The sequence below is a fragment of the Astatotilapia calliptera genome, chromosome 15, assembly GCF_900246225.1.
Source record: "Astatotilapia calliptera chromosome 15, fAstCal1.2, whole genome shotgun sequence".
Lineage (NCBI taxonomy): Eukaryota > Metazoa > Chordata > Actinopteri > Cichliformes > Cichlidae > Astatotilapia > Astatotilapia calliptera.
Window position 1 is genome coordinate 13,190,476 of NC_039316.1, and position 26,468 is coordinate 13,216,943.

The following is a 26,468-nucleotide window of genomic DNA, read 5'->3' on the forward strand; positions in this document are numbered from 1 at the left end:
GTCATTATCAGCAGAGGTTTCGGGTGAAACCATTGTGAGACTGTGCCTCATCCAATCGTGTGACTTATTGAGATCAACTGACACAAGATGTGAGTGATCGTTAGGGCGTCTGGGAAGGGACAGTTGGTGTTGTAATGCTGATGTTAATGCCACAGGAGGTTTAGAGATCTTTAGAAAGATCCATTCTTTCTCAAAGGCTTGTAAAGACATAGCTAGATGCTTTATTTTACACACCTGTGGCAAGGGGACTGAAAACAAGTGAATTCAATGATGATGCAATATGGCCCAGTATTGTTCATATAGAGTGTCTGCAAAAAATAAATATCATGGCACTATCTTATCTGCCTGGATGAGCAGCAACTGTGCATAACTGTTTTCTATTTGAACTCTCAACTTCAAAGAAAGATCAGAAAAATATACTTTGCAATTGCTATTTACATAATTTTTATAATTACATCTCACTGGCACAGGCTTTGTTATATTCAGTTATTATGTTCAACAATTTACTGGTGCTGAAAGTACTACTTTAACATTATCTTCTATGAATGACGTGAACACGTAATGACGATGAAATGGATGAAATCATATCTGAGAAAAATGTCATTTTTATGGAACAACCAAGCCTCCCCTCTCCTCTTCTCTGTCCTGGTACCTTGGCGGCAATGGATGCGGCGGTTATGTGGGAGGAGGAGCTGTCCTCGGTGGACGCCACACCGCTGTCCTTCTTTTCCTCATCTTCCTCCTCACATTGCACACCTTTATCCTCTGTCTGGCGGCGTGGCGAACTGTTTGGAGGTGGCGAGAGGGGCGGTGGTGGTGAAGGCAAGTCCTCCAGCTCGTCTGCTGCCTCCTTTACCTTCACCACTGCGTCCCGAAGAAGGTCGATGGCGTGCGGCAGCGCTGGAAGGATGAACTGGAAGCATTCCTGGAACAGATTAAGCACAGTTGTCCTAATGAGGGTTTAAATCATGGCACAATCTCATCTAATAGCTGCCAGCATGAAGAAAGTGAAGGTTGGTTGAACACATTTGAGTGTTATGACCTGAACCCGAAGGACCTTTTCTGTCGGTGAAAGAACAGATTTACAGTTGACCTCTTTCACACATTTCTGTATCAGTTTTTCAAACCCATGTTGTTTTTTTCCCACTAATTAGATTACGTTTTCTCTTCCTGTAATTTTAAATCAACATTGAAGTAGTGCTAGTTAAACGCAACATTTCCAGGTCATACAGGACTGCCAATATTCTCAAAATTACAGTGTGAACATGATGTTCTTAGGCTTGGAGGCTTTTAATGTAGAAAATACATGATAAAAATGTTAAAGATTAACTTAAATATTAACAGTGTTAGGGAGTAACGAAATACATGTAGCGGTGATATGTATTTAAAATACAAAATATGAGTAACTTTATTCCGTTACTGTTACCTTGTTGAAATAAATGTATTACACTGCGGTCTTTTCCTGTTTCATATCCCCTCTCTAATTTTGGTAATTCCACGCATTGTCGGAAACCCAAACAAATATGCAAATAAAGGCTCTGACAGGAAATCTGAGCGTGCAATGCAAACTCAATGCAACTGTTTGCCAGCAACCAAGCTGCTCTCAGCGTCAAAAGACTCCACCTCCAACCTAAAGAAACATCTGGAAGTAAGTTCTTTTCTAAAAACTAATGTTAGCTTACTAAAACCTCCTTGTTTTGGTTGTGGTAGGTACCTGGGTTATGTGGTGCATTACAACCTGCTAGCTGTAAATAATCATGTGCAGTTCTGAAAGAAGACAGAAGAAAACATAATACTGGTAAAGACATAGTTTTCTATACGAGATCACTGCAAAAAGCGCAGCCTTACCTAATGTCCACCCTACTGTTACTCATTTTATATTAAGATTTAAAGATCTAGTTGGTATTGCTTTCAGAACTGCAGAGGATTATTTGCAACTAGCAGTCTGCGGTCTATGAACTAACCTCAGCTAACACCAGCTAACAACGTTAGCTAGGTGGCGAGTAGCCTTCAGTCACAGTAATAAATCACACAGCAATAGTACATTCATGTAGTTGTAAAAAGTATGACAATATGTAAAGTAACCCAAAGTATTCAGAATATGTTACTCACATTAAGTAACTTAACAGAATACGTTACAAACTACATTTTGGGCCATGTATTCTGTAATCTGAATATTACAATATTGTTTAAAAGTCTCAAGCCATCCTACATTTCTTTAGTTTTTGCTTCCAAGGTGCCATACATACAAAGTGGTCTTGAGAAATAGTTCTCCAAACTTGCTGAAGGTCTCCCAGTTTTTCGCTGAACATTAGTTACTTTTTCACTCATTTCAGTCCAGTCCATGACCATTTTTTTGTTTCTTAAGCCGTTTAACACTGGCCTATGATTTATACAAGCATAAAACAACCATCTAACTCAAGAGAAGACCCAGCAATGAACCAACTTAGCAATAACCTTTTTCAAATTGTATATTTAGCCAATTATTACTGAATATATCACAGTCGGACACCAACAAGGTGATTCCCAAATAACTTTTAGTCAAAAATTGGCCCTGTTCTGTCCTTTAAAATTTGAAGAAACTGGAATCTGCATCTTAAAGCCACGGTCTTAAGAACTACGAAAAATATCCAAGAAGTGCCTGACCCAGGACCTGAGAGATGCATCTGGCCCTTCAGTGGATCCATCTACTGTTCCCTGAAGCTTCATCACAAATGGCCTCAATGGAAGCTGTCAGCCATTCTTAAGGAAGGGAAACATGGAAAAAAGGCTGAGTTATGCCAAATTACTCAAGAACTGACTGAATATTAGGGGCAACAGGTCTTATGCAGTAAATAATCTAAATTTGAAAATTTAATCCATCATGTAATAATATCTGTAAAGTATTTGATTTGCAAAATCTTAATTTTCAGCATGACAATGATCCCAAACACACTGCCAACGCAGTAAAAGCATACCTGGATAAAAAAAGATGCAATGGAGCACTATTAGTCATCGACTGGTCTCACTGGAGCCCAAACCTCAACATTATTGAAGCAGTGTCAGATCATCTTGACAGAGAAAAAACCAAAAGGTAGCCGACATCCATAAAAAAAAGCTTTGAATGTCCTTCAAGAAGCCTGGAAAACTAATCCTGAAGACTAATTAAAGAAATTAGAAGAACACTTGCATAAGAGAGTTCAATATGGTCAAACCAAATATTGACTTTCAAACTCACTACAATTATACAAACTCACTTTTTGCTTGTTTGTCCATGTATGTTCACATATCTTTTAATAATTCCCTGCCCGTAGTCCCCATTTTCCCAACAGTAAATAAATAATTGAGTGATGATTCAAGGCTTTCACTCAGTACTGAGAGTAAAAGTTTATTTAGGTAAAAGGTGGGAGCAACGTATTATCATAGTTATGACAGACGTGCAGGAAGTGATGCATTGACATTCCCGCAGACAGAAGGCTCCTGGAGAAAACATGCCTTAAACATGTGAGGAACGCATTTCCGTAATATACAGTTTGTGAGATTTTAGGGTGCAAACTACTGACCATATGACACACAGAGGTGCGACCTGTTTGAGGCACAAAGATTTCATTTGAGGAAATCACAGTTCCTCTCCCTGGCTACACGTCTATTGGCTTTTGCTCTGGTACTTCCTCTCTGCATCCATCCCAGTTTCCTTCTCCAATGTCTCCATGTATGTGTGTGTCAATGTGCCTGTGGGCTCGTCGGCTAAACGCTCCATTCTCTTCACTCCCAAGACAAGAGCTAATCTGTGAAATTATTTATCTTCCTGTGTATTTCAAGCATGGAGAAGATACATTATTAATCGCCCCCACACTTTACACTGCCCGTGAATGGGCTTTCGGGGCAACTCTTCCACTCCACTGTCTGTTTTAATGTGTACATATCGGAATCCGCATTAAATCTGACAATGCTAACCTCAGCTTGACTGAATTCAAATTTCATAAATCCAAACTGCAATTCATGCATTACTGAGACAGCATTCTCAGCACCAATGTGCATAAACATCAAAAAAAGCCAGGCAGGAGGACTCAAAACAGTAGATGAAAGCTAGTCTGTCCTGTTGCGTAGCCGCAAGCTAACCTTTACACCCTACATCCCCATCTCTCGCGTGCATTTTCCTCCAAAACCCCTCAGCAAAATGAAGGCTGTTTATGTCTCTCGCTGCTGAGTTTGAAGCCTACATCTGAGCATGTCTGGAGGATGCAGAGAGAAGGACTGGGTGGGTTTGAGATGTACAGAGGATGGACTCCACTAAAGAATGAGTGAGGATTGTGTCAAGAGCCTGGATATATTCATCCTTTACAGTTTTGCACATTTAATACATGCTGGGAATTTTTTCTTTCTTTCTTTTGTTTAGCTACATTAGGAGTGGTTTTTTTCTGCTCTTATTCTCTGTTTTGTCCTGGAGGAGAGTAACTGTCAAGAACACTAAAGAGCAGAATCCCTACCAACAGATCAGAAACACGAGCAGGAGAGAGAAAGAGGCATGGAGGAAGAGGGGAAGGCATTGCTGTTCTGAGAAAGGGTGAGAAAGGATGACAGGAAGATGGAAGGAGAGAGAAAAGTAGTGAGTGAGATGAGAGTGGATGAGATCTCAAGAGATAAAGAGTTTTGGGGTAGAGGAGAGAGAGAGATTCAGAGAGATCTTAAAGATCTCATGGACTATTATCTTGATGTTATCTTCGTTATCGGTAAGTGCCAGCACTGAATTAAATTAAACAGAAATGCAATGTTCATTACGTAAATGAGACGTAATGAACAGAGACTAAAAGGGCAACAGGACAGAACCTAAACACAACTGTGGTCAAAGCTCTCCAAAGCAGTAGAAAAAATGTACTCTAAAGAGGGGACTGACTTTTGAGTCACGTCCTGAAAATAGGCTGAAAATCTCACTCCATGTGTATCTTGTAATTTTATTCTTTTAGTCTGGAAACTTGCAGGCACTTTTTTGCTACCACTTCTCTTTCACAAAACCTAAAAGGAAAGCTGTCCATAGCCTCACACATGCAAACAAACCAAATGGCCTATTTCTTTCTGCTTTAACACTGAGTTGGACTTGCAGACTTTGAATTGTGTAAAATTATGTTTACTTAACAAGAAATGGATGCTTGAACAGCTTGCCTTGCAAAAGTCTTAATTTCCCCAAATCATTTTGAAAAAACCTCTTCAAAAATTAGACAATTAAGCCCCTGTAAGTAAATATTATAATGCCTATAAATGATTAATATTTATTATAAAACTTGGTGATGGTGGCCAGGAAGAACCCCGTTTTTATAAAGGAAGAACCGTTCAGAAGACAGGACTGAATGGAGAGCCATCTATCAAGTCTGGTTGATGAATGAAAGAAAGAAAAGTGAAAAAAGAAGTGCATGGGTAGTCAAAGACAAAACATAAACTATGGGAGCCAGTGGTGGCTTGCAAATGCATAATGGCAGAAACTTGTGGAGGTGAGAAAATAATCTTAATGTATGATGGGACCTCAGCAGCCTGAGCATATAGTAACATAAGTAAGGGATGATACAGGGCCACCTAATCCAGCTCCATCTCTAAAATCTGTTAAAAAATTTAAGTTTGAAGCATAATCTAAAAAGTAGAGAGATTATCTGCCTCTTGAACCACAACTGGGAGCTGTTTCCACAGGTGAGGGGGCTGATAGCTGAAAGTTCAACATCCATGCAACATTTTTCACTTGTCTTTCCCTTCATCACTCAACCAGACTTGATACATAGCACCCCATCTGGTCTGGTCTGCTGAAGGGTCTTCCTTTTAAAAGGAAATTCTTCCTTCCCATCATCACTAAGTGATTACATTGTTCAACAATGTTACATTGTTACATTGTTCAACAATGTAATTACTTCTGTACAGGACAGTGGACACACCCAGTCTTCGAAATATGCATACATACACTGTGTGAAAAATAAAGCTTTTGCATATTTTCCATGCATTAATTTATAACCAGCAAATGTAGAGGTTTTGGCAGTTTGGTTGTCTGGATCATTCAGGTGTGTGTTAATATAATGCCACAATCTTCCCAGAAGTGAAAGACAGTGGTAGCAAAATTACTCCAAAAACAGACTGTGTAATGCTAAGAGACTGCAAAAAACAAAATGCCTTCATCTCAGACTCTAAAGCCTCAGTTAGCATGTTAAATGCTAATGGAGAAAATCTCTACAAAGAACATGCAGCATGGCTTAGCTTTGTAAAGTCGCATCTGGACACACCACAAGATTTCAACAAAGTCAAATCTTGTGCACAACTCGAACAATTTCCTTTGGACAGATTAGAAAAAGTAGAAATGTTTGGCACCACATTTGGTAAAATCCAAACACAACATATCAGCACAAACACCACATTCTGTCAATCACGGTGGTTGAGTGGTGATGATTTGGGCTTGTTTTGCAGCTACAGGACTAGGACACCTTGCAGATATTGAGTCGACTACAAAGCATCTTCTAGACCAGATATTCTTGAGTCAAATGTAAGGCCTCAGCTAGAAAGACTATTCTATCATGGGCTGTGCTCATGACTGTACACGCATAGATAAAGCAAAAAGGAATTCAAATGTTTAGTTGTCAGAAATGAGAGGTGAAAATGTTAAACAGTGTATGGCTACAATAAGAAGGTGTAAATCCATGTTGAAATGATATAAAGCTAAATTAATTTGCATCAGCTCTGCAGGTTTTGCTTTCAGTAAGAAACTAAAACAAAATTCGCCCACTGGACAAAAATGTCATTGCACTGTGCAGAAATGCCTTTCTCACTATGGTTTGAAACATTGTTACCAACAATATTATTAGCATATATTTTAATGATGAAGTCAGCATGAAATGAAAGAAATAAAATTGTTCACTTTCCAACTGTAGTGTAACTTTTGCTAAGTTATTCTTTTATGTAGCACTTAAGTAGCACCGTTTGAGAATACATAACATGTCTCCACACTCCAACACGAATGGAAATTTGGGGGAAGAGAGCAACAGCAACCTGCAGTTATATGGTAATGATCAGTTTCCTATCAATTACAGTTTGAATCTAACATATAAAGCTTCTATTAGACTAGATGTGAGAAGAAAAACACTGTTGCCTAAATTATGATACCTAAGCAAAAATGTTAATACTGCACCCAGAAGGAAGGATAACAAGGTTGTCACAAGAGTCCAAAAGTAGCATGCTACTGAGCGGCATCATGGAAGATACCGATTTCCAAGCTTCACGTCAACAAATGCGCGTTTGCTGCTTCTGTTTTTTCATGTCTTGTGATTATTGAAACATAATAAAAAAAAAGTACCACTGGCAAATCACTGGAGCATCCTTTCATGTCATTTTCATATCAAAAGTATTTCTACTTTAGTCAGAATGTATTTATAAAAAGCAGTTACAGAACACAGTCCATAGAAGACTACCAGCTTACTGGCTCTGAGGGTAAAACCATGTTCTCATCACCATTATTTCAAAGTGTCTTTACAGTGGAGACAGAATTAAAGCATCAACAACACATATTAATAATTCACTGTACAAAAAAAAGAAAGATCTAAAGTATTTAGCTGAAAACTTGATATGTAAATGCTGCAAATGGACATGCTTTGGATTATATCTGCAGCATAAATGAGGCCAAAGAGACTAAATGAGGAGCTAAAAGGTATGCAGCTGACAGTTGGACACAAGGGGCTTCGTCCGGCTGGCTCAGCTGGACATCCCTGTTATCTTTATGACAGGAGATCATTGTAATAAAAGCCCGCAATGGGCTTCCTGTACCGTTAACTTTAACTGGAGGTTGTTCAGGGAGACACTAATATGGCAGCAGATGGGGAGAGGTGGTGTAATTGATTGAAAGAAATACTAAAATCGATCAGGAGATGCGGGCGTGTAACGAGACAGAGATAGATGTGCAGGTGAGCAAGGCGGAGAGGGTGAAGAAGGTCGAGAAGGAGACAGCAGTAGGTGAAAACAAATTCATGTACAGTGATGGGAATAACGGCGTTACAAGCAACTAACGGTGTTACTTTTTTCAGTAACGAGTAATCTAACTAATTACTATTTCTATTGTTACAATGCCGTTACAGTTACTAACAACAAAATGCTGTCCGTTACTATTTTTCAACAAACAGAAGGTTGAAGATGTGTTCAGCTTACCGCATCTTATATCAGTTGCACTGTAGTAGCTGTAAGTAATCTGGGCGCTACAGCTTCAAGCAGCTGCGCGAGCTCCTGCGGACGGTAATCACGATCACTGTCTAGCACAACACCTGGAGCTAAGGGGGCAAGATGATCGCATGAGTGCTGCTGTTTGACTGAGGAAGAATAAAGTAGTTGTGGTAAGCCAATCACATGACCACTTAAAGACAAAGCAACAACATGATGATTTACCAGTTTTTAAATTGTGTTGATAGGCCACGTAAAACCAGAGTCATGATAAACAATATATAAGCGGTGCTTTTTCCTCAATAGCTTAGTCGCGTTTACTGTCTAAGGACAGCGCTAGCAAGCACTCTCTGCTTATGAGAGAAAAAAAACCAAAAAAACAACAGGGGAAGTTTTAGGAGTGACGGCGAGAGAGAGAGACAGCAGAAAAAGAGAGAGAGCAAGTGTTCAGATGTGAGAGATTTGTGACATTTAGCGTGTTTGGGGTGTGTAGTTAATGTGTTGTCTTGTGTAGTTAGTGTTTAGTGTTGTGGATAGTTTTGTGTTGTGTGTCAGAACAATGAGGTGACTGCTGTCTCCAGGTAGAAACAGGAGCAGTGATACACCTGCTGCTGTCAGACCTGCAGGTATCAGGCTGTGATGTTCTCCCATAGGGCAGGGATAGCTCAGTGGGTAGAGTGGTGGCTCCATAATCGGAAGGTCGGGGGTTTGATTCCCCTGAACAGCTACCCTGAAGTACCCCTGAGCAAGGTACCATCCCTACACACTGCTCCCCGGGCACCCAATGGCTGCCCACTGGGTGAATGGGTTAAATGCAGAGAGGAATTTCCCCACGGGGATCAATAAAAAAAGTACACTTTATAGTGAACAGAAATTATGTTTTTGTAGTGGCACAAATAATTTGTGTGGCATCTTATTGAATGCAGAACAGCTGATTTTTCTGTAAATAGTTTGAAATGGTTATTTTAAAAGGTAAATGGATGCAAATAACTTTGTTTGGAAAACTTGTGCATATGATTTTAAAATTGAAAATTTAGATTTGTATTTAAGGTTATGAAATATGATTCATTAAACATGTTTGTGATTTTAGATCAATTGTGTTAATACAGTATGTCAAAATGAAAACATAACTGTAAATTCAGACACGTAAGGTTGTGCCAAAAATGGGATGATACCAAACAAGGCAAAGTAAATAGTTTTTAAAGGTGAACTGTGGAGGGAAAATCAAAAGTAGTTAAAAATGGCCAATTATACCCTGGACCCCAGAGGGTTCAACGTTTTTTTTAAAGTAACGCAATAGTTACTTTTCAAGTAATTAATTACTTTTAGAATATTGTAACTCAGTTACTAAGTCGGTTACTTTTTTGAAGAAGTAACTAGTAACTATAATTAATTACTTTTTCAAAGTAACTTGCCCAACACTGTTCATGTATATATAAATACAAGCGTATGTAGAGTTTTACATTGCAATAAACAAATATGAGCACATATATGAAATCACATGCACAAGTTATAAACTCAAACCCACAAATTAATTCATTAAACCGTTTTGCAAGCCAGGGCAAAATGGTTCATTGCGTCACTGTTGGCACTGTTCATTTCTGGTGAACATGTTTGGTGCCCTGGTTTGCACCAAACATGCTGGATCCCATATAAACCAAACAATTTTATCTCATGTGGACAAAGAATGTGCTCCCAATATTTATCTAGTTTCTTTTTATTTAGCAACTTTTAATCGTACATTTTTGAGGTAAAGAGAGAGGAAGCGAGTTGCACCGTGTCGCCATGGCTTGTTTTTTTTACTGCTCATACTGTTGTTGTCCTGTTTCCCCTGCTTTTTATCTGTTCACCAAGTCACCTACATCCTTTTCCGTCCTTTGTAAGGTCTAAAAATCAGACTTTTCTAGAAATTATTTTCCGTGTGGAGCCATGCTAATGCAACCCACAGAACTAAAGTTCAGACAGTTCTGGTATACAAAGGACATTTTCATGTTCACGCAAATAGACCTACTAGTAATCACAGGTGTATTCGATTATCTTTCAGTGATCACAGGTTTTCTGACTTTTGTATAAGTGATTGCAGTTGTATTTACTACTAGTTTAATGAGTTTCTGAGTTCTAATGAGTTTGGAGCCTGTCATTGCTTAGAAGCTCTTTGTAAAGATTCTGCTTATCAACTTAGAAGTAATGCAATCAGTGTAATGGCTCATTTACACTAAGTTAAAAGTAGAACAGTAACATCCTTGTGACATCCAGGACATGAGTATGCAATATCCTCAAGCTCTGGGTGACCACTTCAATCACAAGGCACTTGCACAGGTTGCCTAGTCGGTGTGTCTGATTGCAGTCATTAAGTGAATTTGATCACAAAGAGGTATCTAATGCTGGACCAAAAGCCTTCTAGTGATTGATTCGTTCGGTAGCAGATTGCTGCGGTTACCAGTAGTTTGCACAGACGATGCCAGCTATACATGAAGTCTCACCCACTACTCAGTCTACACTGATTTTATCTGTTTTGATTTTATATACTGTTGTTTGTTTGTTTGTTTGTTTGTTAATTAGTTAGTTAGTTTATTTGCTTGTTTTATTCAATTTTAAATCATGCTTTTTATTTGTTCTTGTTTCTAATGTCTCTGTAAAGCACTTTGAATCACCTTGTTGTTGAATTGTGCTATACAAATAAACTTGCCTTGCCTTGCCTTACTCACAGAGATAAAATTTATAGAGTCCCCAATTTGCAATTTCCACTCATTTGACATTTAAGTAATGTTGTCCAGAGATGCGCTAACCTTTATATTAAAGCAAATCAAAACATAGAAACATTAAAACATCAATGTGGGCTTACCATGACAACACAAACACCAAAGTCCACCTGCAGATCAGTCTGCACAGAAGTAATCAATCATTCAAACCGAGCAGACAGAGGCACACAACTACACCATACAACAACAAATCCATATACAAATGGTGCACCTGGTGTTTACACGCACAGGGGTAATGAGTAAATGCAACAGTGTGCAGAATCCAACATAAGATGAGCTTTAGGTGTTACAACATTAAGCTAATGCTGTTCAGGCAAACAGGTCATAGCAAACTAGCTAAAACAATAAATAACCAGAAGCACTACCATGAACTCTGCTCTTTACTTTGTTTCAAAAGAGGTATTTTGCACAGAAAGGTCTGCCTAAAATTTGAAACAAACACAGTTGGATACAGTAACTGTTCAAGAATAATTCACTAAGCTCCAAATTTCTAACTCTACATGGACTAACTAAAATATTTTACAATATGTTTTGTTGGTTGGCAGTAAGCAAACATGTCATATGCAAACAGGTCTAATGATCTGGAGCAACTAGGTTTTACAGGTCAGATAAAACAAATTTAAATTAAATATTAGCCTACAAATGCTACAGTTCCAACAGTGTGGAAAAAAAGACTTTGCAGGGCATTAGGATCAGCATAAAAACATATTCACGCATTTTCAGCATCACAAAAAGAATGCATGCAAATTCCAGTGACAGTGATGTATTACAGTTTGTGCTGCGGCGACTTTGCAGGAGTGCTTCATTCTGCGGTGTCGGTAAAATAAGACTTAAAAGTTTGGATGTATGAAAGACGTGTTCAGCAGAGAATCTGTATAGCACAGAAGCATAGCGTAAATGAAAGCTTGCAGCCCATTTTTAAGTAAAAATGAACACAACCTGCTCCAAACCAGGGTATATACTGTAAAAATAAATAAAAATAAATAATGAAACGTGAAAAAGTGTTTGCCTCCTTCCTGTTTTTATTTCCTGATTTGCCAAAAATCATTTTGATGATCCCCAAGACTTTTGGGAAAATATTCTTGTTGAACTTTGTGGAAGGTTTGAGTCCCATTACATCTGGAGTAAAACTAACACAGCATTTGATAGAAAGAACATCATACCAGCAATCAAACATGGTGGTGGAAGTGGGGCTACTTTGATGACAACCTGGACGATTTTCCATATTTAATGCAATCGTAAATTCTGCTCTCTACTAGAAAAGGAGAATGTCTGGCAAGCTCAAGAGCACTTGGGCAGTAGAACAACAGTCCAAAACATACCAGCATAGGGCTTAAAAGGCTAAAAAACAATACAAAACAAAACAAAAAAATCCCCAGTTAAAATTTCGGACTTTCGGACTCTGATTGAGTTCCTTTGGCATGACCTTAAACAGGCCATTCATACTGACCTGACAGGAAGACAGACAGAGAGACAGGTGCGCGCGCACACACACACACACACACACACACCCCGAAATCAGCTCTCACGTATAATAATTCAATTGTCAAGTATCAACTGTGGGCTCTTCTATTGTTTCCTAGTCCTTATTGTGATTTTTACTTTTGTAATTCAGCTCTCTTTGTCTGCTAGACTATATGTGTGCCAGCAAACTGTCAGCTTCCCTGCCCGCCTGTGATTCTCCTCTCAAGTTTGCATACCCTGCTTGGTTGCCTTCAATAGCTAGAGACCACCGACTACTTGGACCCCTCAACTCGGCATCCCCTTTTGTGTCTAAACCTTTTAAAGGTGTTTCTGCGTCTGCCAGCACTGGCTTTAAAAACCGTATCGGTCTCACTCTAGGAAGCTTTCACACAGATTGTGATGTACAGTATATATTTGAACCACATAAATATGAATGTTCCTCTCTTACTTCAGGTGAGTCTGTTTTTTTTTGTGTTTGTTTTTTTTACATCCATGTAATGGATGCTTGCGGTGTCTCCTACCTGGGAACCTTTCTTGCTTCCTGGTAAGTTAATAATAAGTGTCTTCCCTCGGATACCACACACAGGTCTGTAAACAGACAAGAGAAAGTTTTAATGAATACAGCGGAACAAAGTGCTGTGGGAAATACGCTCAATTATAGTGACAAATGTGGGTGCTGCTCTTCTTTCACTGTAAAACCAAAATCTCCTTAAATCAAGTGATAAAAATAAAAAAGTGTTATGGTCTTCTTAACCATGAGGAAAGAGGGTCTACTAAAAAAAACCTGCCTAATTACCTGCCTTGAACACTTCTAAATACAGTAATTTTAATGTCAGATTCACAGGACATTTTAACATTAGCTGAGCTGCAGTTTAGTCTGAACTTGGAATCACTTTGAAGGGAAAACTTTCCTCATGTTAGGGTGATAAGAGAATTAAATAATGAAGTGAAAATAAAATGTGTTTTGTCGTAACATATTCACTGACATTCCTAAATGTTTCCTCTGACATAAGTCCTAGAACATAGACACTAATAATGAAAAAGACTAAAACTAACACTGAAACTAAAGATTTTCAAACAATAAAACCGAAAAATCAAAATGAAATAAAAATTACTTAGAAAATGCAGTGTTATAATAACTCTGGTGTGTGTGATTCTGCTGTGCTGTCTGTACTAAAAATGCGTCTGACCTGGAAAGCATGCCTAGTGGTGTGACGTTGAGGGATCCCATCAGCATTGCCAGAGACATCCCTGGAGCCTCGCGCTCTATCACCTCCTTAGTGGCCTGGAGAGACAGGAGGAGAGTTGTTAGTGTGATCATTGTCCAGCCAACCATGCGAGCCATGCCATGTCAACTAAAAACATTGCTGCTGTTCCTTCTCTGAGCAAACTGGAGCAATATTCATTAGGGGAAACACTGGAATTATATTATATGCTGTAAAGATCTGATGGTGGTAAACACCTGCATGCTTGAAAGTGTTTAGCTGCTACTGACTCTAATCAGTGGCATAGCATAGCATGACAGAGCTGCACACGAGAAGGCAAACATCCAATCCAGTCTTATCAGACTTAAATAGCCTTTCACCTCCTAACCAATATAAGAGCACAGCAGACAATTGCCAAATGAATTCACAGTGTGCATACTCTAATCTGGCAGCACCTTTGTCTAAACCCAGCTCTTAGCAGAAGCCTCTGAAGTGGATCTCTTGTTGTGTGTTGATGCGAGAAATTGCAAATATAACTAAACAAATCAATAACAATAGAAACCAACTGTATTCCCATGATGTCAGCCAAAGGGCCAGATGCATCTCTCATGTCCTGCTGGTTTTCTTCCCATTTCTTAAGATCATGACTTTCAGATACTGTTCATCTGTTGTAGTTGTTTATTAGGCCTGCCATCCTTTCTTTGCTTCTGAACTCATCCAGTTTCCTCAAAAACTTTAACAGCTGCTTGGGAATCAGCTTGTTGGTGTGAAAATGCTATTTTATGCTTATCAAACTGTGTAAAGTTTTTTTTGTTTTTGCAGATTTAATTAAACAAACGGAACAAATGATGTTTTGACAGGCTGCAAGTAACAGGGTGCCTAAAGACACATTATCTGGTATGTGTGAGCACAACATGGCTTCATCTCTTGAGTTATGTGCTTTTTTTTTTACACTTAAATGATTCATAGGTGAGTGTTAAGTGGCATAAAACAATTAGACAGTGGTACCTGAAAGTGGTCAGGTACCAATGTTCAAAAAAAGCCCAGAGAACTATTACTCAAGACCACTTAAAAAGTCTGCAAAATATCAAGAAATGATTGGTGGTTCAATACTTTTGTACAGACTTTTGCTGCCTAAGCAAAAACGACTATAGGAAAAAAATAATATATATAAAAAATGAATAGTATCTCGTTGTTGCCCATAATACGCAAGTCAGACAGATTAAAGGCTATATGGTGGAAACAGCTCTTTATTAAAATATTTGATTTACATTTTTTAGTACACAGATATGTTTATGGGACCAAAGTTGATGCAGCACATTCCTGACAGATAGATGGCAAAAAAATGCCTGGTCCTCCAGCTGTGTGTGTTGGGTGCCCTTGAGTTGAGTGACACTTCAAACGCACCATTAGCGAGGGAGAGGGGAGAGGAAGAACTTCAAAGGAGAGGAGCCACTGGTGAGCATCTCAGGCTTGGACTCAGGAGAGGAGAGGGAAGGGAGGGAGGGAGGGAAGGGAGAGGGATGAGGAGAAGGGAAAGAGTGTGGGAGGGAACTGAGGAAGAGTGAATGAGAAACAAGAGGGAAGGATGGAGACAGTGAGGGGTTAAGCTCGACTCATACTTCATCGAATACATCACGCAGAATCAAGAAGGCGGAGATGTATGCCTGATGTTCGACTCCACAAATATTTTTGTGGCATGCTTTTGATGAACTCTGCCAGATTTTACAAGTTTTTCTTCACTTATAGACAAAATAATATGTGATTTTGTTGTTTTTTAATTGATATGCATTTGATGACAGTATGAGATGACAGTATATGATGGCAAGTGCAGGTTGAAGAACTCACAACGTAATGTTATGTGATGGAATCTTATTTAATAGGAACCTGAAAAAGATTTCAAATGTATCAAATATCTAAATGCCGAGTGATGATGGTTTGCACGTATTCATGTAAAAGTAAGAAGTCATTTAGTTTTAAATCTTGTAAGAATGGGATTTTTACATTAATAGCTTCAGAAAAAATATGTGCCCTTGTTAAAGTCATACACTGAACACGTCCTTCTTAAAAGAAAGCTATACATCCGGATAAATACCGACCCGTACGTAAGGTTTTGTAAGCATTTGTTTTCTTCTTCTTTTTAACTGTACTTTAAGATGTTTGTAGTGAAGTAAAAACAAGTGCAAAGTGCAGGTTTTTATTATTTGCACTGTTGAAACCCATTTTAATATTCCTGACAGAAGTTGTGCATTTATGTGGATGCAGTAAATCCGTAGCATTCATTTCATTGTTTAGTAGCAGATTTTTAAAAAAATGTTTGTTTTGATCACAAGTTTTTGTTTAAAAGCATATTAAGGAACATTGATCATGTTTTTAAACTGTTATGTATTTAAACAGTTATAAATTTTTACTGTGGTGCACATAACATATATAACATATCACATAATGGGATGTTTTATAACCCCTATATATTACTACCTCTACACCTATATGTTGTCAATACAACGTATTGCAGTAAGATAGTTTAAAATTGGTCTATATAGCATTATTATTGCTTAAGATATTCAGATCAACAATATTAATCTTGTATGAGGGGTTAAAGGTCAAATGTGACATGACATTTTAAATCCTCATGCAGTACTTTCTATATATTGACAATACGCACCACATTTTTAAGAATAATAGTTTAAAGTTTTATGGGATTTTGTCAATAAATCATGAAGTTGACCCTGAACATCCTGATGGGTTAGCGTTAGGCAAATTTTAATAGATTGTGTCAAGTGGGGTCATGTCAACAAGGTTTTATTAGAATTTGTTCTAAACTTTTCGGGCTATCACGTTTTCAGAAAGAATGACACATGAAAACTACCAAAAACATATCCTGCTTGGCAGAGGTAACAAAGCCAGTAAAAAGACATAAAAACAACATAAAAGGTAGAAAAAAGCAGACTGACGCAGAGAAAAGCAGATGCTTGGTAATGTATGGTTTTCATAAAGAAAAAGGACTTGTACTAGCAGCACATCTACAAGACAGAGTACTAGCAATGAAATATACAGTAACTCAGTTAAACTTCTTCTGTTCATGTCCTTAAAAAGTAAGTAAGACTCACACACCATCTTCTCCATAATGCAAACAAACATTGTGAATAAAACAATTAATGCCCAGTCAGTTCAGGTTTGACTTTACAGTCATTCAGCATTAACTGTCTTGATGGATAGATGCATGAATTGACCAAGAATATATTATATATATTACTCTAGTGATTTGGCGGCTAATGCTGATAAATGTAGATGAAGAGCAAGCTGATCAGATGAGGATTTATTAACATTCAGAGAGCTGAGACAGGGATTATTATAGTCAGTAATGGATGCAATGTAAAATTCAGTAACATGTAGTGTTTAAGAATAAATTAACACTTACAGCTAAGATGAGATTCACACTTACACATCTTTTTAAGCATTTGAAAGCAGGTACAGAGTAATGAAATTACTGGTAATTTGTTAATAAAGTGTCACTGTTACTTCTGTTATAACTAAAAGCAAGTCAGAGCAGTTACATGTGTCATGTACAGCCTTCAAACATAGAGACAGACAGAAAGATATGACTGTTTCCAGCATGCAGGGTTGAATCAGATAGCAAGTATTATCAGTGACTACAGCGTGTATGCGTATTTCCTTTTCCAGGAAGGTTGCTGCTGTCTCCCGTGATTGATGAGGACCAATGATACTGCTGAGAACCACAGATTGCTTGTCTGCGTTTGTGTTGGTGAGTGTGATACTGAGAGGTTTGCTGACTGCATGCAAAGACAAAAGACTTTGTGCACAGCCTTCACACTAGGCTCTATTTACACGTGCATGAATATGGATTCAAATAAAATATAACACTAAAAACGTTGTACTTCATGTTGGCTGAAATCAAGCTAGATGTTTTTGATACAGTACCGACGACTACTCATGAATAATTAAAAAAAATATATATATAGCTGTAGCAAAAACTACAACAAACACTTTTCTGACTGTGTACTGACAACATACACTCAACCACAACTTTGTACACTTGTTCCCCAAGCTTGTTAACACTAGAGCAATCAGCCAATCACAGGGCAGCAACTCATTTGAGAATGTAGACATGGTCAAACTGAGCATGAGAATGGGGAAGAAGGGTGATTTAAGTGACTTGTCACATGGTTGTTGGTGCCAGATGGGCTGGTCTAAGTATTTACAAAACTGCTGATCTAACTGGGAGTTTCTCACACAACCATTTCTAGGGGTTACAGAGAATCGTCTGAAAAAGAGAAAATGTCCAGTGAGCAACAGTTCTCCAGGAGAAAAATCACTTGTTGATGGCAAAAGTCAGAGGACAACAGCTAGACTCAGGTGGCAGCTGAACGGTCACCCAAGAGGCCCGCGTTCAATTCTCTGGGTCATTTCCTGTTTGCTGTTCCCTCTGCTCTTTCTCTTTCCTGTGTGCTCCGCTGTCTAGGCTACAATATTCAAAAATAAACCTCAAGAAAAAGACAAAGAGAATGGCTTGACTTTTTAAAGTTCAAAGAAAGGCAAAAGTAACTCAAATAAACACTCGTTATGAAGAAGAGCATCTGTGAAAGCACAACATGTGCTGCAGAAGACCACACAGCCAAGAAAGGGAAACTGAGGCTACAATTGAAACACAAGCTCACCAAAATTGGACAACAGAAGACTGTAAAAACATTGTCTGGTCTGATGCGTCTTAATATCTGCTGTGACGTTTGAATGGTAGGCTCAGAACTTGACGTAAACAACATGAAAGCATGGCACCATCCTGCCTTGTATCAACAGTTCACGCTGTTAGTCGTAGGGGACATTATTTTGTCATACTTTGGGATCCTTACTACCCACTAAGCATGGTTTAACCATCACAATATACTCAAGTATTACTGTTGACCATGTCCTTTCCTTTATAATCATAGTGTACCCATCTCCTATATTGAAACGGGATGTGCAACCAACAAATGTGCAGAAACTGTGTGATGCCGTCATGTAAACAGGGACCAAAACCTGTGAGGAATGTTTCCATCAACTTGGTGAATCTGTGACATGAAAAATTTTGGAGATTATGTATCAAAATTTAAGGAGCGGGACCACGCCTCCAAACACGCTCCCTCTGGTTCTCATCTATATCGGTTCCCCCAGTTCTGTTCACTCTCGTTTATATGCCCCACCTTCCCTCCCCTTTTCAATTCGTTAACTTCTTCACTTCTATTTAGTACATGGGGATCTGCCAGGCCCGGGAGCCGCCGCCAGTCCCCTTCGAGGCCTTCCCCAAACTGCTGCTCAAGTCATGTCCAAGCCATTCACCTTTACCACTAAAACGCTGTCAAACCTAAAATGAGGATGTGGGCCCAGCTAATGAAAAAGCAGTTATGGAGACAATCGGGGGTCCAACCAGTTATAAGCAACCTGTATCTAATGAAGTGTCTAGTGAGCGCAGTTGCTTCTGTAACTGCTAAATAAAGTTGTTCAGGCTAATTTCAACCAGAGAATTTCCCCCATTACTGATTTTGTGGATTTAAAAGAAGTAAACAAAAACTGTGTATTTTGCATTTTGATGGAGGCATTAACTAAAAATTAACTAAAGACTGATTCTGGACACAAAAATGAAATCTTAATTGTGTTTACATTTGGGAACTGCTATGGCCTCATGTTGTCAAGTAAGCAGAAAAAAAACCCTCCCCGTGCAGCCATAATGCCACATGCCACCCATTATCTCTGAGTTATCAACAGCACAGCACATTTGTTTATTTATTTTTTCAAAGGGAGTCAAGAAGAATCTTACCTCTTATTTCCCATTTGACTGTGGGGCTAATTACACTGTGTGTTTATCAGTGCTGCAACACGCGTATGTGATCTGTATAAAAATGCTGCAGTTCTCTGAATATAGCACGTGCAGCAAAAAGAAACACCTGCCTTTTAAATCCGCTACCCTCTAAAGCTCCGTTACGTGTCAATATACTGCAATCATTCTTGTGTTTTAGTAGTATGACCTTATTTGCCTTACACGACCTCTTAGAGAAAACAGTGCCCATATTTCAACTCGAGCTGTCCTCGCTCATTCTTATGTAACATGTTTCTAGCTGCATTTCAGCTCAACCCTAAACCTAATTTTACAGTTATGAAATACTGCAAGCAATAAAATGTGATTTGTGAAGCATTTTCATGAGTTAGCACACGTGTCATTGCTCTAAAACCAAGACTAAATTCCCAATGCAAAAAACATTCTGGTGTGCCTTTGCCCTCTTCTGCACCTGCACCACTGACCCCCTCATTGCATTACTGAGAGAAGTGATACGAAAACAAAGGGCAGCAACTCAGTTCCTGAATGTAAACATAGACAAGCATGGATTATTAAATCAAGAGGATAACCATTCATCTTCTTCCGCTTTCTATCCAATTCAGGGCTGCCGAGGGACTAAAGCTTATCCCAGCTGCCTGCCATAAAGCGAAAGGCAGGGTACACCCTGGACAGGTCGCCAATCTATTGCAGGACTAACACAAAGAGACAGACAATCATTCGTGCTCACATTCACCCGTAAGCACAATTTAGAATTACAGGTTAATCTAACTTCATGCACGTGTTTGGACTACAAGAAGAAGCCACAGTACCCAGAGAGAACCGACATAAACATGGGGAGAACTTCTTATTCATTCAGCGTGTGAACGCAGTAAATAATAACACTGAGAAACAGCTTCAGTAAGATGCATGCATAGTGAAGTGCTTAGCCACGATCTTGTGCCATGACACCCATGCTCGCTACTCCAAAGTCAGCATTAAGAGTTTAAAGCACATGAATACTATAGTGCAGTACGTCATTATGTATTATGCGTAAATCCATTGCATGACTCGAATGACACGTGTTCATGAAAAATGTGTAAATTAACCTCTGGTGTGACGTCTCTGGGGGCGAAGCCGGTGCCTCCGGTGGTGAGAATGAGGTTGAGTTCCTTTTCGTCGCACCAGTCCACCAGTGTCTCCTGATAGAAAGAACACACATGCGAGTACAAATTACTGCTCACCATGGGATCGACCTATCCAGATAAACAGCAAAGCAAAACAAACAAACAAACAAAAAACACATATCCTGTAATAAAGGAATACATTAAATAGATGGCAGTTACCTTAATTTCATCAATTTCATCAGGTACTATCTTGTAGGCCGCGATCATACCACCCAACCTGTAAAAGGTAGAAAAAATGATTTGATCACAAAGCAGTAATCCATGGTCACCTCTCACCAGAGTGAGGTAAAAAAAAATTCTTTGCACTCAGTATATACCATAAGTCTGTATTACAATATTCTTGGCTTCAAGGTCCAAAAAGGGAAGCCATTGAGAAACTGCCTGGCCAGCAGGAGGCGAATTCTCTGTTCACTGAAAAAAGTCCAGTGGTATAGGAGTCCATGTGGAAATCACCCTACTTCTCATTTGATTTATTGACACAGAAAAACATTTTCCTAATGAGTTTCTGGTCTTAATCACTAATTCAGTTTTGTTTTAATACTTCCTGATGTTCACTTTGTAAATTTCAGTCCCATTTAGATTAAAATACTGAAGAAAATTTCTACCTTGCGATCGAAGAAAGTGAAGAAAGTAAGTGTGCAGCATATCCACTGCATTCTTTGTGACGCCTGGTTTATAATCAACAAGAAACTTCACAAAGGAAATCTGCAAACTCAAGCGGATGTTGTCCATCATTTACATACACAAGTGAAAAGCCTTTGCAAAACAGCAGGCTAAAGCTATTATACAATATTACACTAATATTACACAATCTCTTATATATTTCCCAAAGCAGCAAAGCAGAAAGTATTGCTTGAAAAAAGCAGAAATGAGAATGTGGCATATTTTTAGATAGGTTCATCCTCTGTCCTTCAGCTACCACTGGCCTTTAGAATAAGGCCTACACCTTTATTACACATTCAAGAAAACACACAGCTGTGGACACACTGATGGAGAAAATACAGAAGAGAAGACAGAGACTCTCAGGATGTATTTTAAATGTGGGCGAAATGAAGGGGATGAAAACAGTCTACGAGACTGAAAACAGAGGCAGGAAGGAGCGAGAGACACAGCTTTACAGCAGCAAAAATGTCCAGAGAGAGAATGCCCTTGAACATCCCTTCCTGAAAGGATTTTCCACAGGATGGCCCAGTGAGGAAGGAGCTCTGTCAAGGACAGGGCCGTGCTTCAGTTTAAGAGCGAGCCATAGTGACCTCCTGTGGTTAGTTTCAGTACCGCACTAAGAAAACCCCCCCAAAACAAGGCAAGAAAAAAACAACCCCAGGCTCAAGGTGAAGGCTCTACACAGACACCCCCTTATGTAATACCTTTTCTTTTTTTCTCTAACCAGCACTATTTTGGGAGACTTCTGCATGATGTCTCCCCTCCGCATCAGACACTTAAACGCTATGATACCCTCCCTTAGACAAACACCCATTAACTCTGAACATTAAAACTCTTTTTTCTGCCTTTCAGATACTTTTATCCACATGGGAACCCTAACTCTTCACACACGGAGTTACAAATTTGCTGAATCCATTGGCTCTGCTTCATTTTCAAGCTGTGCGATGGAGCAGCAGTGAGACGAGCCACCGCTAGACAACACCGAAATACTGCAGCAAGCATGCATGAAGATGAAGCACGAGGTTCAGAGGGAAGCTGCTTCTGACAAAAGATGCAGAGAAGTCGGGAAGAATCATTTAAGAATGACTTTTGCATGTAACACTGCACATGTAGGGCCACTTAGCATCCACTAACTTGTGCATTCATGCACAGACACACAACCGCACAACTTCCCTGCTGACATTCCTGTGATGGCACGACTGATTTACTTCTCTTGATGTGTTCGGAAGGGGTGGGGGTTTTGGCATCTCTGTATGTATCTGCGCGTGCATGTGAGCGCGCATGTGTGTATACGTGTTCATGCGCGCGCACTCGCCTGTTGATGTGTCTGTGCGTGCGTGTGCGTGCGTCTGTGTTACACCTCGGGAGAGTAAAGGAGCTGTCAGGACAAATCACCTCTCTCGCTCTCCTGGGGTTTTTATGCCTCTCTGTTTCAGCCCAAATGAAAATATGCTCAACACAAATAGCTAGGGTTCCTTCCCACCGTTTCCTAGGCAACCCCTCCTGTCTGAAGCCTCCAGTTGCTGTGTTGTTCAATGTGAGAGAGTGCGTGAGAGTGAGAGTTTGTGTGTGCCGGTGCATGCATGCGTGTGTGTTTTGTTTTTGGTAACTATCGGGGACACCAGTTGTCTGCAAAAGCAACAATATGTTGTGTTGACTAGATGGTTTTTTTTGAGCATTTGTCTGTAGGTACATGTTCATGAAAAACAGACAAATTAAAGGAAATACCTCAACTTTATCAATTCGGTGCTTCTGTTATGCTGTGAGGGGGATTTTTGTGACGACTTGCCCCCTTCAAAGGAAAGGTCACTGCAAATCTGTTCTTCTGAGTAAAAACTTTTACTTTATTTTATTATCAGAGCCTTTATTTATTCAGGTAAAAGTCTAACTGAGGTTAAATGTTTCTTTTTCAAGAATGACCCGGCCAAGGGGGCAGCAGGCAGTCATATAACGGGTGAGGTCTCTTTAATGCCCCTGATTAATAGAACAAGAGGTGTCACTGAACGGTTTAATGAGGGGGACCATAATGTGACTCACATGCTATAAGGCCAGATCTCAACCCCACTGAAAACACCAAATGAGGGACAAATGGTGTTCACGCCTCCACTAGAATTGCAGAGATGCACTCTAGTGTGTGCGCTGAAACTGTTCATCAACATGGATGTGTGTAGATGCCTTTTATTTATAATAGGAAGAATGGATAGCTGGATATTGCTTACATTATAATAATATGTGCTAACTGTATGCTATCAGTATATAGTATACCCATCAGAGAAAAAGCAAAAACTTTAAGAGAGACCAAATGAACCACAACCTGGTTCTTTAAAAATACTGCAGCTGCCTCCTATTAGATACACTCACGAGTATCAATTTCAAAATCCTATGTCGCCTTGTTCTCGAGTTATTGCATTCATAAAATTATCCAAAACACTTGACATCTGACCTTGACCTCGATATCACTGAAATTCCAACTTGTCCGAAACTTTTTGCAGATGCACCATCTGCAAAAAGTTTCGGTGGTATCAATTGGTATCAATTTCACAATCCCAGGCGACTTCCTCCTCGAGTTATCGTATTCACAAGATTTTCAGAAAAACATGAACTCTGACTTTGATCAAGACCAAGTTAATAACTGTCTTGAGGAGGAAGGTGTATCATAATGTGATAAGAAAAAGCAAAAAGTTCACAAAAATCTTTGCTAATGGAAATACAGCATTTACAACAATGTGCAAACCACTGATTGCACTTAACAAAACGAGATTAGACTTTGCAGGGAAACATCAAAAAGAAATCGCACTGTTCTGGAAAACCTTCTTTTGCCAGAAACCAAGATGAACTTATAACTTTAGAATTACAGAGAAGAAGAGAAACTGCTCATGAGCTGAAGCATACCACATTATCTGTCATACAAGGTGGAAGCAATGTTATAGAATGAGTATGTGTAGCTGCCAGTGGACCCGGCCCACTAGTCTTTATTGATGATGTGACTGCTGATAGGAGCAGCAGGACAAATTCTTGCACAGAGCTTTACCTTCTGCTCAGATTCAGCCTAATGCTGCAACACTTATCAAAAAGCGCTTTACACTGCAAATGGATAATGACCCAAAACAAACTGCAACCCAAGGGTTTTTAAGTGGGGATATTCTTCAGAGTCCAAGTCAGTCATCTGATGTCAACCCAATAATAGCTTTTCGGTTATTAAATACAAAACTGAACGCAGAAGGGCCCACAAATAAGAAACAACTGAAGGTGTCTGCAGAGGCCGAGCAGAGCATCTAATAGGAGGAACCTCAGCATTTGGCGATGTTTGTGGGGTCTATACTTCATCCAGTCAAAAACTGGAAAGGATTTTCATCCAAGTATTAAAAAACATTTTTATATTTAAAATTATGTTAGTTTTTCCGATGCAATTTGAGCCACAGAAAATGTGGTTCCAGGTATAAACATGTCTGTAACTATACAACAGTTAATGCAAGACTTCAGTTAAATGCCTTGAATTAAAGCTGAAAGTCTCCACTTCAATCACATCTTGACTGTTTGATTTAAAATCTCCTGTGGTGGTGCGCAGAAGCAAAATCACAAAAAACTGCAATTGTCTAAATATTTATGGATCTAACTAAATGTTTAAATGAAAAAGAGATCTGCAGTAAAGGCCTGGCAAAGCATTACGTGATGCCCGAGTTGAAGCTGCAAGTGCATGTTTTCAAATCTATTGCAGTGGCATATGGAGACAAAATTTCCAGACCTACCTGTGTATATTTCTGTGCATTTTTGCACACAAATATGTGTATACTATTTAAACATAGACATAGAACACAGATGTGCACCACTAACTTGAATGATACTTTGTGGGTGGGATTAAGAAAATGGGGTATCATCTTCTTAGTTAGCCACCTACCACCTACCTGTGAGAAAAAAAGTAAGAAATATGGCCGCACACATGCCTAGGGGCAACCAAAGTTTAAATTAACAAAAATATTTCAAAAGGATGAAATTGAGGAGGTGCTCCTTATCTCTGATGACTACTGATGTTTTTCTTCTTTTTCTTTTTAATAAAAATGAAAACACCAGGAGTGTACACAAGTTTTTACTGATGGCTGGTACAAAACAAAACAAAGAAACCCTGCAACTCAGCAAATCCGATGACATGAACACTGTGTGAACCTAGGTAGTTGAATTTACTTTGATTGCTATCATCACCCTACCACTGCCCACTTATTTCCACAAATGCAAAACAGTGGTTTGTTCATTCACATAACGCTGCTTACAGTATGTGAACATGCAAAATACACATACATATTTGTGCACATGGAAGTATCATGCATCTAGGATGTAAAATGGTTATTTATACATATGAGAGTATATGAATAAATTGTTAGTTTCAGCATGACTGGCTTCTTCTTTGCAGATAGAGTGCTTGGCTGTATTTTAGGTGGGTGTGCTCTGAATTGAGAGAAGCCTATTAGAGGGGAAAGGGCTTGCAACATTTTAATCTCCAAAACCCATCTATGTCTCTTTCTACTGCAGGGGGTTATGGCATATAAAGCTCTTCCTCAAACTGCAGGATGGAGGTAGTCAGCCTGGTAAAAAAAGAAAAGAAAAAAAAAAGCTTTTTGTTTGAGGTGTGGACAAATCCTGATGCGGGTGGAGGAAGGAGCAGGGGGAAGAGTGGGGTAAGCAGAGAGAGACCGGGGGGTGTGCATGGCAGTAGTTTTGGCCTGAAAGCCTGGACGCATTGGCCAAATCTGTCTATGAATAAAAGACGAGCACAGAGAAGAGGATAAAGAGAGGAAGACAGAATAAGCAAGAGAGGCACAGAGTGAAAAGAGCAAGAAAAAAAAGAGGAAAGAAGAGGGCTAGACCGTCAGGGGCACACTTAACAAGAGAGAGGAAAAGCAAATGTGTGTGTATGCATGTGAGCCAGCTGCAAATCTCAGTGGTTGTGGGACACTTCCAAGATGAGACCCATCTGCCAGGGTGATTTCATTAATAATACAAGCTCTTTGTACAGGGCACTCAATCTCACTCACTCCTTTTCTTGCTCTCTTACACACTCACACTCCACCCAGGGAGGAGACGAGAGACTTGGACATCTCCACACTCCTGGTAGTAGCATGGAGCTGAGCCCATTAGAGCTAAGTTGTTGGTTCATCCATATGTAGGAAAGCTCTCAAGAGGTCACCGCTCAACATGTTCGCTGATAGAGGGAACGATGAAG

The 26,468-nt window shown here is 39.3% G+C and overlaps 1 protein-coding gene across 7 annotated transcripts in view; it reads right to left on the reverse strand.

Annotated features, from left to right (window-relative positions):
• gphnb (gephyrin b) overlaps nt 1-26,468 on the reverse strand; it is a 109,002-nt gene that overhangs the window by 42,429 nt on the left and 40,105 nt on the right. For all 7 annotated transcript variants that reach the window (XM_026193929.1, XM_026193928.1, XM_026193924.1 and 4 more), the window contains exons 3-7: nt 20,747-20,804; nt 20,510-20,602; nt 13,577-13,671; nt 12,908-12,974; nt 653-925 (exon numbers count right to left, since the gene is read on the reverse strand). In XM_026193929.1, the coding sequence (XP_026049714.1) occupies nt 653-925; nt 12,908-12,974; nt 13,577-13,671; nt 20,510-20,602; nt 20,747-20,804 (586 nt within the window). The remainder of the gene's footprint in view (nt 1-652; nt 926-12,907; nt 12,975-13,576; nt 13,672-20,509; nt 20,603-20,746; nt 20,805-26,468) is intronic.